Source organism: Gouania willdenowi, chromosome 13 (genome assembly GCF_900634775.1).
Source record: "Gouania willdenowi chromosome 13, fGouWil2.1, whole genome shotgun sequence".
Classification (NCBI taxonomy): domain Eukaryota; kingdom Metazoa; phylum Chordata; class Actinopteri; order Blenniiformes; family Gobiesocidae; genus Gouania; species Gouania willdenowi.
In genome coordinates, this window is record NC_041056.1 from 27,318,434 (window position 1) to 27,332,521 (window position 14,088).

General features: G+C 38.8%; 1 protein-coding gene across 1 annotated transcript; it reads right to left on the minus strand.

Annotated features, from left to right (window-relative positions):
- Window positions 1-917: 917 nt before the first annotated feature.
- vwa7 (von Willebrand factor A domain containing 7) lies at window positions 918-13,572 on the minus strand. The gene is made up of 17 exons (XM_028465207.1): window positions 13,459-13,572; window positions 12,478-12,760; window positions 12,140-12,373; window positions 11,024-11,120; window positions 10,741-10,875; window positions 10,462-10,657; window positions 10,205-10,374; window positions 9,856-9,968; window positions 9,642-9,758; window positions 9,234-9,446; window positions 8,062-8,194; window positions 7,791-7,943; window positions 7,587-7,679; window positions 7,201-7,484; window positions 5,292-5,428; window positions 3,570-3,729; window positions 918-1,520 (listed from the first exon to the last, which is right to left on the minus strand). The coding sequence occupies exons 2-17, from the start codon at window positions 12,718-12,720 to the stop codon at window positions 984-986; spliced, it is 3,015 nt and encodes a 1,004-aa protein (XP_028321008.1). The 5' UTR covers window positions 12,721-12,760; window positions 13,459-13,572; the 3' UTR covers window positions 918-983.
- Between the last annotated feature and the right edge of the window lie 516 nt (window positions 13,573-14,088).

Below are 14,088 nucleotides of genomic sequence, written 5' to 3' on the forward strand. Positions count from 1 at the left end.
AGAGATTTGTTTCCTGTTTTTTCATCTTTCTTTATTAAACAATATCTTTTCTCCAAATCTGGTCAACATTCACGTGAGCTTCATTTTTTTAATTTTTTATAATGAAGGTAAACAATTGTTTTTGCTTGATTTTTTTCTTTAGTTTCCCGGCACATCATTTGATAACCATCATCATTCTCAATGAAAACTTATTGGAGAGGCTAAACTCACATATTCCTTCTTGGTGCAAGGTCTGGTTCTTAAAGTTCTCATTAAATCATTAATATCAGACATAAAATCCAAATAAGACAAAATGCTAATAGTTAGGAATAAAGAAAAAAAAAAAAAACATATTAAGCCAGAAAGAAAACAGATCATTATTTTATTTTGCACACTTTCAATTGAATTCAGCAGGAAATTGACATAATCTCTGACTTTCATTAAAATAAGAGCACCAGTTGTATTTCAAATTCTGATCTCTGAAACATTAAAGAATAGGGATGTCCTGATACAACTTTTTCATTTCTGATATGATACTAATATTGCAGCCTTGCGTATCGGCCGATACTGATATTGATCCGATATCAGCATGAATCATACATACTTTTATTACTTTTTTTTCTTCAATTAAAAAAAAAAAAAACTTATTTTGTAGTGTGGGAAAAAAGGCTTGAACAAGTGATGTCACTCAAACAAAGAACAATTGTCAGCAACAATAGGTATGAGAAAAACTCACTCATTTATTATTAACCAATTGGTTACATAGATTTTAACCTACAACAAAATATATACAGTATTCTACAATTGAATAAAATAAATGTAAAAAAAAAATTGTAAATTTGATTCCGATATCCGATATTTGTTTTCAGACTCATATTGAACCAATATCCGATATCAATGTCAAATTAGGACACCCCTAATAAAGATTATTTACCTCCTTTGGTCAAGTCTTTGTACAAATTAGGTGATCAACACCTGATTTTGACCTCAATTTAATTTTAGCATCATAAAGCAAAAAAGTGCAGCACTATGATGAATAACATATAAATGCCTGAGGTTGATGTCCGACTGGCCCCGCTGCTTTCTGTTATCCTGTTTCGGAGCTGTCTGGGTTTACCAGAGAATAAGTGGCAGCGTTTCATGTTTCCAGCTGTGTCCCACACCAGAATCTCTGCATCTCCATAACAGCAGCTGGATGTGTACCTCGCCCACAGTGGCTGGGCCGAGCCCATCACCCATTCAGAGATATTCAAAGGGGAATCTCCCTTTCTAAGCTTGGCTTTGTGATCATGGTGTTGATTATGTCGTCCTCCATGAGCTGATGTGCCTGGCCAGGCCTCTCCTTGGATGTTCTCTGAGGGTGGAGGGTTTTGAAATAATGTCACCACACCGTCACCCTTGTGTAGTTTCATAGCGGCGAGGCCTGAGCGACCGACATCTGCCAAAATGAGAGACACACTCCAGCTGGACTCGTCACAGATGAAAGAACAGTTTGACTGGACTCGAGCAGCTGAGCAGGATGGAGGTGACGTGTCTGGATCCTAGAGCAGAACAGAGGACCAGAAAAACCAAGAAATAACACCAGGGTTCCCACACTTTTCTTACAATGGGTTTTCAAAACTTTCCGAAAATATTTTACCACATTACCATGACTTAGTTTTGACTGTCAAACTCTGGCCCGCGGGCTAAATTTGGCCCGCAGTGCAATTTTATGTGGCCGGGGAAGCAATACCAAATGTTTACTAGGGCTGGCCCACCAGTGAGCAGACGATTGCATACATCCGCGTGCCTTCCATAACGTAACATTACGATTCCGAAAATATCCCCACATCTAGTGATGGCGTTCTCCTTCTTTCCTGCAGTTGTTTATATTTCACTCCAAGACTTCTGAGCTGTCTGAGTCTTCATTTTCTTTTAAATTGTGATTGTATAGCTGGGGAGACAGAGGATCTCCTCACACAATGACCTGGATATGATTCAAAGATGCCAGAAAATAGAATAGATGAAAAGAAGTTTGGTTTCACAACAGACTATTTTAAAAAAAATAAGCCACATCACAAAGTGAAGCTGCTGTAAAGGCTTATAAGATTACAATTTTGATTAGCAGACACTTATCCAAAGCCATGTACAACACAAGGTGTTAGGGTTAAGGGACTTGCTTCACGTCCCATAGTAATAGCGAAGGTTGGATTTTAAACATTAAAATGAAATAGGTTATATTTCCAAAAGTTTTCTAAATCAGCTAAATTATTCCATGACTTTTCAAGACTGGAAAATAGTTTTTTCAAATTCCATAACTTTTCCAGGAATTTCATGACCTTGAGAACCCTGTAATATACAAAGGGTGTGCAGTCAGGGAATTTTAGAAACAACAAATGTGGTGAAACAACAATAATAATAATAATCCATCCATCCATTTTCAGACCCACTTATTCCTGTTATTCAGGGTCGCGGGGGTCTGCCGGTGCCAATCTCCGTCTCTCATTGGGCGCTTGGCGGGGGTACACCCTGGACAGGGCGCCAGTCCATCGCAGGGCAAAATATTATTAACAATAATGTTATTTAGCCACCAAAGTGTTCAACAAGTATAATTTTAGTCTGATTCTATAAAGATCTTGGGGGAACTAGGACAGGGTTGGGGTCAATTACATTTTTCAATTACGTCTTCAAACATCCATTTTCAATTACAACTAATTTATGATTACAGTGACAAGCATTTTTCCAATTACAATTAAAATCCATCCATCCATCCATAATTACAAACTCATTTACTAAAGTTCATTTAAAGTTAATCACAATTACTGAGCCTGAAATAAATAACCCATCCCTCTTGTGTTAGCTTTCTGGTAGCATCTGTTATGATAACGGGTCAGTTTTGACCCATGTCTTAAATTAGCTGTAAAATACACTAAAAAATATTATCTATCATCCATATTTGTTTCTCGTCTCTCGGTTACCTTGTTAGGCTTCGTTATCCATCAAAATATTGGTTTTGATATTTATGGTGTCAGCGTCGGAGTCTTTTTTCTGTCAGTATACCCCACCCCCCAATTTTTGATTATTTTTCATTAATGTTAAAGTAGTGTTAAAAGTTGATATTAAATAGTTAATAATTGTTAACTATATATGTGTAAGCCATAGAACTGTAATACGGTTCCACAGGTTTGCGGTAAATGAAATTGTAAATAACAGTTTTGAAAGAATTTCCATGACAATTACAATTACGAAGTCAATTATCTGAATTCAATTACTGTATGATTACAGCAGCAACATATTTTTTCAATTACAATTAAAACTATAATTATTAATATTAGTAATTAATTATCAATTACATGATTACAATTATAATTGACATGGGTAATCTATTTCAATTGTGGTGGTATTTTTTCTTCAAATCATAAACAATTTTATAGGTGAACTCTGTATAAAATATACCAGTAAGAGAAAACTGATAACGTTTGAACAAAAACCATGCATGAATTGTATCTTACTTGGGTGTTCAGATTTTGTAATATTGATTATTTGCAAACTAAATAATTTTTAATAACTGCATTAGTTTCAGATACACTTCAAGCGTCTGCATTGCTCACCGGCGGCACCACAGTCAAGTAGGTAACTGCATAATTGGAGTCTGGAGAATCAAGCGCGTGGACAGTCAGTGTCAGGGTAACAGTGGCTCCAGCTGAAGCAGTAGCAGGAGTGTGTATGTCCACCTGGCCTTGAAAAGACCCATGGGCTCCCACAGGAAAACTGATGAAACGAGAAGATTCTCATGAAAACATAAAACATGTATTGCTTTGTGTTATGCTCTATATCAGTGGTTCCCAATATTTTACCCCTTTGCATTTTGGTCAAATCATGTGTATCCCCTCTTATATCATAAGTACCCTCTCCATCATTTAATGTGCTTTTTCATTTGTGGAACAACGGGTTCTTCTAAACCCATAACTGTGTCCTGAACATTGGTTCTCGGACGACTCTGCAGTGGTTGGATGTATCAGGGAGGGGGACGAGGTGGAGTACAGGGCTGCTGTGGACAGCTTTGTCACATGGAACCATCTACAGCTCAATGTGACAAAGACCAAGGAGCTGATTATGGACCTGAGGAGAACCAAGAGTCCAGTCAGCCCTGTCTCCATCCAGGGGGTCAGTGTGGAGGAATACAAATACATGGGAACGATGATTGACAATAAACTGGACTGGGGGAGGAACACTGACTCCCTCTACAGGAAGGGACAAAGCCGCCTCTATTTTCTGAGATGGCTGAGGTCCTTCAACATCTGCAGGAAAATTCTGAGGATGTTTCATGAGTCTGTGGTGGCGAGTGCGATCCTCTACGCTGTTGTTTGCTGGGGGAGCAGACTGAGGGTCGCACACACCAACAGACTCATCCGCAAGGCCAGTGACGGTGGGGATTAAAATGGACTCTGACAGTGGTGACAGAGAGGAGGAGCCTGTCCAAGGTGAAGCCCATCTTGGTCAATGAGTCCCACCCAGTCCATGATGTGCTGGTCAGTCACAGAAGCACCTTCAGCACCAGGCTGATCCAACCACGGTGCTCCACAGAACGCCACAGGAAATCATTCCTGCCTGTGGCGATCAAACTGTATAATGCATCACTGTGACTTCAAAGCTTGACTGTTGTAAATGTCTGTATCATATTTGTATTATTATTGCTGTAAATATCTGTATCATGTGTATATTATTATTATTATTATTATTATTATTATTATTAATAATAATATTATTATTATTATTATTATTATTATTATTATTATTATTATTATCTATTTTACTTTACTTTTTACTACTGTAATGTGTGTGTATTTAATCCTTATTTTAAACAGTCTTTTACTTAATTATACACTTGTTTAACGTTTATTCTTTCTTTCGTCTTTGTTTCACATTTATTTTTTTTAAATTGTGATATTTTCTTGAGTGGCTGTAACTAGTGGGATAATAAAGGAATTCTGATATCTGAAACAACTAATTATTGTCTCCTATTGTCAGAAGAGTGATGAAATGGCCTTTACGGCCTAAATTAATCCTGTTTCAATAAATTACAAGAAAAGCAATAGTTGAATTGTTAGTTTGTGCAAATTTGTGAAAAAAATAAAAATAAAAAAAGCATAAAAAAATAACTAGGAATATTTTCAGATTATTTTTTAATTCATTGTTAAATCTTTCTGAGTATCCCCTGCAATGTGCTCCTGTACCCCTAAGGGTACATTTACCCCTGTTTGGGAACCACTGCTCTATAGCCTTTGTTTTACGATAGTAATTTAATTTAAGGTCCTTTTTTTATTTGTTACCTGTTTGGCCCTCTCTTGTGAAGATATCCACAGTCGTCATTGGCGGTCAGACTAAAGAGTCTTGCTGGGCCATGATTGAGAATGTTGAAGTCCACCATGACACTGTGACCCGGTACAAGGGGTGGAGCAGACAACACCTAAATCCACAAAAAATACAAATGCTATATTAAAAATGTAAAATGTTTAAAATGACAGGTGGCGAGTTGACATCATATTTTGATAAGTGTATCATATTATATAAGGTGTTGTTGGTTGCACCAATAATAATTTAGAGAACTTATAAATTCAGCATCCAGGTGATGTAAATACATTACATACATATCTCCATTTCGGTGTCAACTTCTCATTGATTTTACCAACTTTTTACAAACCAGTTAAAGGTGCAGTCTGCAACTCTTGTAAAAGTGACTTTTTGTCATATTGCTAAACCTGTCACTATGTAAGGACAGCTTTACATCAAACTAGTAGTTTGTGTGAAAAAAACAGACTCATTGAGTACCCCCTGCTGCTCCTGCATCCTTTGGCAGATTGCCAGAATGCACCGAGCAAAAAGAACCAATCAGAGCTAGGATTGTGTTTGATGGGCTGTCTGACAGCTGTTGCTCACAGTCCCCATCCCTTTTCCGGAGCTAGAGCGCCATCTTTTTTTACAGTGTATGGTCTGGAGGAGTAGAACATGGAATTGGTGACTTCTCTGCTTGAAAGGTGACTGCTGCTGCTTGATTTACATTATGTTTGATTTGTAATTGTTACACTAGAAATCTGAGGCGCATGTGATTGTTCATGTGTGCGCAGCAGCCTCCGTGTGGGCTGCTGTAAGTGACACTGAGCTGTTGCTGCTGTTGAGATGTGTGCACATAGAGAGAGAGAAGCACTGCAGTAATATGCTTTTAACAGTGCATGTTATATTACTGTGAAGTTGCTGTCGGACTAACGTTAGCTTGTTAGCTCCTCTGAGGGAGGGACTTTGGAAAGTTTGGAGGCAGAGCAAGAGAGCAGCGGGGAGGGAGGGGGAGAGAGGGATCTGAGAGTTTCAGACTGCATCTTTAAGGGCTCCTATCCTGTATGTTTTAAATGTCTAAAATTTTATTTACTGTACGTGCCCTGCTTCAAACCAATAAAGATTAATACACATGACAGATGTAGTTAGCGCTCAGTAAAGTTAAATACTGCTGCGATTGATAAACGTTAAAATTACCATCTTTAAGTGTTTATTTTCACTGAAACATTGTGACAATTGTTTTTAAAGTGTTTCCAATTTGGTGCATGGGTTGTGATAGAAAATGTTTGTTTTACATTTTTTTTTTAATAATATAATTGTTAAGTTGTACAAACGTTACATGCTTTATGATTAGTTAAAAGTTGCTAGTTAGTGACGAGGAAAATAGTGATGATTTTTTTTTCATGAAATGTAATAAAAATGAAACAATTGCATAAAAAAGGAGAAATTAAGTGCTGTTGAAATTTACAAATTTCAGATTTCTTGTCTGCACATGCTGTCGAAGGTCAACACTTCATCTAGTGCAATCTTTTTCACGACAGCTATGCATGTTTTATTATTGCAATTTAATAAATGCAGTGCAAGTGACCATCACCAGCCCTGCCTAAGGAAGGGTAAGAAACACTTTATTAAAGGGAGAATATAAAAAGAAACGGCAATGTTACACCTTGGTGGAATATTCTGATTTTTTTTTTTTCATTATCTTACCCTCTGATTAAAGTGAATCCGTGAATATTAAGTATTTGTGTTTCAAATTGGTAGCTCTTCTGACTGTTTATTTGAAGTCGCTCACAGTTTCAGAATGATAGATGACCGCTGATCCAGAACTTGCTGGATGGGGACTCTCCTAGACATTTGGCATCTCTGCCCTGCATACTGTTGATTATTGTTATATTTCATTATGCCTACCTCTATTTGAACATGAGTGGGAAACACTAACTCTGTGGAAACCCTCTCCAGCCGGTTCCCTCTGCTGTCTTGGCCTGAAAGTCGAATACAGAATGGAACCCTGGGAATTGATTCCACTAATCCAACAAGCTCCTCCAAGGAGTGGAGTGATGGAGAGGAGGAGGAATTCAGCTTCACATGTTGGAGGTTCTCTCCGTCAGCCCCCAGCAGGGTCACGTGACTAAATGTGGCCTCTTCATCTGACGCCAGGCCTGTAACTGCCAGCACCAAAAAAGCCTGGACACCTAAGGATAACAAGGACAATTGATTTACTAGATAGTAAGTTATATTTATAAATGTTATTATTTATTAATGTAGAGGTGAATGTAGGTCTGTAGGTATCACACCTGCCACTGGACTACCTTCCACTCTGGCCAGGCCTGGGTGTGTCTCCTGGTTTACAATAGCAAAGTAATACAGAAAGTCCACACTGCTGTCACCTATTGTTAAAGATCAAAATAAAAATAATTAAAATGAACAATAATCAAACACAACTGTTATTTATTTATTTTTTTTATACAATGTTTTGTGGATTTCGCGCTGTGTTTCACCTATTGCGTTGAAAGTAAGGTGTCTGTCACTTTTGGCCTGGACCTTCCACTGACCAGGCTGTATCGGAGGAAGCAGGCTAATACGATACAGACCCTGATAATGTTCCAACTGTGCAAGGGGGCCATGCTCGTCCAAAAGGGACTGGGTTTGGGCTGAGAGAATAATTATAATTAATAATAATAATAATAATTATTATTATTATAAATGTATTATGACAAAAAGTATTACATAAAGAGTGGGGTTTAGTTAGCACCTATTGAATAGGTTTACCTGAAGGACTGGTGAGGACACACTCCATCAAAGAGCCAGTGACGTGTAGAGTGACATTTTTTACTGATCTGTCAACTCTAAATGAATGAACAGACATCAACTCCCGTTCACTTTCCACATGAAGAAGTGTTACCTGGAATAAAGGAAGAGAATTTAACATTTTTGCTTTTCACAGGTTTAAAATATCACATGTTTCAGTTAAAAAAAAAAAAAAAAAAGATGATCTTAATTGAATTAATATGAGTTAAATATCTGGGAGAGATGAATCTACTTCAAAGTTTACTCGGATTTTCTTTCAGCTGCATGGATGGATGAAACACTGTCTTGTTTTACATTGACATTTCAAAGGAAACAAAGATTTAGAAAATATAACAGTATTCCAAGATATTAATTTACACCTTCATTGAAAACCAATGGGAAGTAATCCCCAAGGTACTGTACGTGGCAACTTAGTTTATAATTACCTCCACCAAAGAGGTAATACTTTCACCGGTATTTATCTTTTTTTGGTCTGTTAGCAGGATTATGACAAAAGTACTAAAATCTACATTTAACCAAAGATAGACCTTAAGCCATGAAAGATCACATTAAATCCTGGAAGGGATCTAGATCAATACTGATTCTGGATCATTTAAAAAATTTAAAAATCCCTACCTCTCATCATTGGCAAATTTCAGAAATTCATATCTCAGTTTGTAATAAACTGATCTTTATGAAATTTGACTAAGTTATGTACAGTTGGCTTCTCAATTACCCCATTGATTTTCATTCAGATTAAACAAGGATTGGGGCTACCCATACATTTGGACCAGTATAGTTAATTATTGGGAAATAAATTTCTTACAGGCCTTTAAAGTGTGAATGATTATGGTACCATGATCAGGATATATTTTCCAGTATCTGGAAGAAAAGATATTTGGTGCTTGGCCTAGGTTTTCCCTTTCTGAGTTTTCTTGTTCATTGTGCTTTTTTGAAACCGTAAATAGAATATTGTGAAGACACGTTGCAATGTGTTACAAAATAGCCTAAAATTCACAGACACAGGAGAGAGTTCAAAGGACTCAGGCACATTACAACAAGTGAAGGAATGATAATTAAGGTACTTGTAATGTGGAAACTTAGGGGGGTACAAGAGACAAAAAGAAGGGTTGGGGACCAATGTTCCTGTCTACCTTTTCATTGGCTGTGTTGTCCTCCACTATGCTGGAGACCCTGTGGATGTCTGCGTTGGTGGTAAATATTGTCAGTCCTCCTGACAGAGAGGACAGGGAGGAGTAGAGAGAGAAACGATCAGGGGAGGGAGCTTCTTTTCTTTTTCTTTTCCTTCGCTTCCTCTCTCTAGTGTCTGCTGTGTGAGTGGGATCTTCAGTAAGGAGAAAGGTCACCTGAGAAGAAATCAGTGAGAAATTCTTAGATGAATTAAGAGGCAAGAACCTTTGTTGAAAAGGATTTTTTCAAAAACCTTTATATTTGCATCCAAAAGATTTCATCCATATGTAGTTCTCTCTCTCTCTCTCTCTCTACTTAGACCAAAAGCACCTGCTCGTGGTTTTGCCTTCAGGTAATCAGGTATTGCCTACCTTGGTTTGTTTCTCAAGAGCGAGCGCCTTTACGGCATCAAACAAATGCCCATCTTTGGGGGAAGCATCAGTAAATACAAAAATCTCTGACAGTGGTGGGCTGTGAGTGAGTGCCAGCTGAATAGACACACAGTATGAGAGATGGTTAGGTACAGCAGACTGCTGGGAGGTAATAATCATCAAATACTGTACTGCTGTGCTGTGCCACTCGTACCTGTACTGCAGAGAAACACATCTCTGGTTCATCTCCACCCCCAAGTGCCATCAGGTTCTCCAGGTGCTGCATGAATTCATTTGGGTCATCAGTTTCAAACACTGGTCCAACCTCTACAAGAAAAATGGATGTATGAGGTTTACATTGTGCTTTGGTCAGATTAGTGTTACTCTACCTTTAAAAGGTTAGTGGTCTACTATCAAATTCCTTTTTATGGTAAAATATGTACTTCTCTGTATTTGAATTTTCTTTTCCATTGGGAACAAGCCAAATAATCTTGTCTGGTTCTGTTTTGAACTCCCCATCCAAACTACAATATGACCAAATAGTTTCTCCATCAATCCCTTACCTGGATCATGAAAAGGCACTAGCAGAAAAGTCCCTGGCTGTCCTGGGCTGCTGGCTCGGCTCTGAATGATCGAATGAGCACGAAAACGAGCGGCGGTGATCTCCTCAAACATGCTCCCTGTAGTGTCCATGACAAATACTAATGCAGGAACCTGCCTCACACTGAAGAGCCTTTTGAAAAAAAGGTAAATAATTACAGAACACAGTGATATCTTTGTTGTTTTACTGAAGTATCAGTGATGGCCAAATTCAACATACCTGAGGAAGAGTTTGCTGCCCACAGTGTCTTTCAGGTCTGTGAGCACAGCCAGAGTGGCCTCAGTTGCCAAATCAGCAGCTTTTAAGTGGAGGTAATGATGAGGGGAGAAGAGAGGCGAGGTGCTGTCTTTGTTAATGCCGCCTTTGGCTCCTTTGTGACGACTGTTGTCTAGAATCCCTCCATGACTGCATTTACCTGTTAAAGGCGCAGACACATTGAAACTAAAATAGAGATTTTTACTATTGAAGTTTTTAAATCCTACACTTGGAGTGACCTACCCTGAGGTTTTGAAGGGAAAGTGCCGAAGTAGCCTGTGGTGAGTAGCTGCGAGTCGTCATATACCTTCATTAGTTTTGGTAATAGATTATTTCTACAGGTGATGCTGAAGCACTCCATACAAGTAGGAGTGTCCTCTGTGAAAACATAAGATAATTGGCAGCAACTACCTCATTTAGCTGTAGGTCTAGGCTATACAGGCTACACCTTGGAAAAAAATATAAAGAAATGTATTTGCATATACATTGGTCTGTAAAGTCAAGACTAATCAAAGCATCCAGATACCTTTAGCTACAGGGATGGCAGACTCCTCTGGCTGCAGCAGGTGAAGGTAGATAGAGTGCTGGCCCATCTCCACCCAATTACTGTGGCTGTAAAAGTCCTTAGATAAAGGATGTTGGAAAATTACTATACTATACTCTAAGAGCATTCAATGGTTAACTTTTATTTTTAACCATTTTACTGTACAAACTAACATAATATGAGATGTATTGTCAGGCAAGGCAAGGCCAGTTTGTTCATATAGCACATTTCACACACAAGGCAAATCAATGTGCTTTACATTATTAAAAATTGCAATAGAAAACATGTAACAGTTTAAAAACCAATAAGAACATTATAATCAGCATTAAAAACCTTACATCAACAATAGTATGTTAAAAATCTCCCTCTACATCATACGCATTAGAGAAAAAAAGAATTTTTAACTTCGATTTCAAAATGTTCACATGTGATCCTGACTTCAGCTCTGCTGACAGTTTGTTCCACTTCTTTGCAGCATAACAACTAAAAGCAGCATCACCATGTTTACTGTGAGCTCTGGGCTCCACTATCTGATCTGTGTCCATAGATCTGAGAGACCTGCTGGGTTCATACCTGACTAACATCTCACTGATGTATTCTGGACCAAACCCATTCACAGATTTATACACCAGCAGCAGAACTTTAAAGTCTATTCTGAGGCTGACTGGGAGCCAGTGTAAAGACTTTAAACCTGGAGTAATGTGTTCTGACCTCTTTGTTCTGGTTCAGACCCGAGCTGCAGCGTTCTGAACCAGCTGTAGCTGTTTGATGATCTTTTGGGGGATTCCTGTCAGAAGACCATTACAATAGTCCAGTCTGCTGGAGATAAAAGCATGGACCAGTTTCTCCTGATCTTTCTGAGCCATTAAACCTTTCACTCTGGAGATGTTCTTTAGGTGGTAGAAGGCTGTTTTTGTGATAGATTTGACTTGACTGCTGAATGTCAGATCTGAGTCAATCAGAACACCAAAGTTTCGGACTTGGTCTTTCGCTTTTAAAGTTGGCAATGAAGCTCAGAAAAAACAACAAGAACCCCTTCATAAATGAGCTTTAATTAAAAGTAATTTGCAGAGTTGTGAGTACGATACAATGTTGTACCTGCAGGGAGTGAAATAGCTGTCCCAAGCTGTGTCGAGCACTCTGGTATTCCTTGGCTCGTACAGAAAGAACACTCTGAGTCCAGAACTGGCGTAGCATCTTTACAGCGCCGTCAACATGCTCCGAATCAAAGTGGTAGACTGGGTCAGAACGGGTGCTACTCAGGAAGTCCATGGCTGCGTTGGACTTCACCACCTCTCCCACAGCTCTCCAAAAGCAACGTCCCAGTTTCACCTAAAAAGGAAGAAATGATAAAAAAAAAAACACTGATGCTGACGCTGTGCACAATCAAACTGCTCCAACATTACAATAATAATGAGAAGAATGCATGAGATCACCTCTTCTTTTGTAGAGCTCCCGTAGGGACTTTTACTGCTCTTTAAAGTCTCCAGAGTGACATTAAGGATGGCCTTCTCTGTCATGTACTGGTGTGTGCGTGAGTCCCAGGACAGTGTTAACACTCTGGACCAAAAGTTAGGAAGGAAGGCTGAGCATGGCAAGGCCAGAAGGAGGAGATAAACGAGGATAAACCATCGCACATGCTTCCCACGCCATTCCCAAACTCTTCTGCCTTGCAACATGCCGACCGATCGATGAATCAGAGCAGTTGTCACATCCAACCTGTATTAAGAAAGTGTTCAACAGAAGAAATGTAATTTAGGAGCCAGTTTGATGACATTTGATTATGTTTGGAAGACTAGACCACCATGCCTTGATTTTATATAAAAAAAAAAGCTTGAACTAATTTGTGCTGTCATCACAAACTATCCATGAATCACGATCTCAATTGTTCCCTGTTGTTTTGCACTAAATTCATCATGTTGCGCAGGTTAACCATGTGCCAGCACCCGCTACTTAATGCCACCCGGCATTAGCCGGCGGTAGCTGCACCCATTTGTCTTCAGCTTGGGGACAGAGGCTTCTATTGTTCTTGGTAATCGTTATTCAGATACAATACTTTTGGGTTTGTTCTCACAGTGTGAGCTTCCACAGACGGCAAGACTCAAAGAAAGCAAACATCCATTGTCTATTTTTTTTCCACCTTCCAGAAATTTGGTTTAAAATGAGTAGTGCAGCCTGCTAAAGTAAGGGTGCAACATTTTCTGCTTGTGCTATTTATTTTTTGGTTTTTTAGAAAGGCTGAAGCAACAAAGCAAATTTATAAACACAATGAATTCATTCAAAACAATGAATTTGCAAACTGTACAGACGCAGCCCTTGCCTTGTACTATATAATGGGTGCATGTAAATTACAAGTAAATAGAGGCGTTTACTTAAAAAATGAACAGAGAAATGAGTGAAACAACAAATATACTCACGTTATTTCATTCTTTGAGATTTTTCTTAGCCAGCAAATTTGTCAGAGTATCACCAATGCACTAAAAAGCACATGCCAGCACAGGCTTTAAACACAACCTGTCAGTGGAAGGCTCACCCCTAGTTTCACTGCATTTCTGCCCATGTAACAAAGTTATTTAGTCTTCCTGTTAGTGTGTCCTTGGGCTCTGGCATCTGGCTGGCTCCTCAGAGAGGAAGAATTGAACAACAAATGATATGATAGAAAGAAAGAGCTTAAGTTTGTTCAATCTTTGCCTGGTCAGCACCGTCGAGTTCTTAGCCTCAGGGGAAAACCTTAAAGCTGAAGACATCTCATCACGCTCCCCTATAGCCTCCCTGCCCCTCCTCACCCCCCATTTCAGCACGGTGCATTGATTCACCACAATAGAGTTGCATATATTACCAGCCGAGGGTGTTTAACGTAGGCCCGGCCACCCCACCCCCCTGTCCTCTATCCATCACTTTCTCTTATCCTCACAAAACTAAACAAAAAACTTTTCACAACTCTAAACACCACAGCTTTCTTTCTCTGCAGTTGCTGAGCTTTAGGTTCATTGCAAAGACAAACTTCAGTTGCTAGACAACACCGTCTAACCCTGTTTGAGCCGATA

What these genes read in the sequence shown, in the direction of transcription:
- vwa7 (XM_028465207.1), bottom strand. Translation starts at nt 12,720, where the DNA reads ATGTTGCAAGGCAGAAGAGTTTGGGAATGGCGTGGGAAGCATGTGCGA. An exon ending in GGCAGCAAACTCTTCCTCAG is followed by an intron (nt 10,375 to 10,461) that starts GTATGTTGAATT and finishes TTTTTTCAAAAG; the next exon opens with GCTCTTCAGTGTGAGGCAGG. An exon ending in AGTGCCTTTTCATGATCCAG is followed by an intron (nt 9,969 to 10,204) that starts GTAAGGGATTGA and finishes TTTTTCTTGTAG; the next exon opens with AGGTTGGACCAGTGTTTGAA.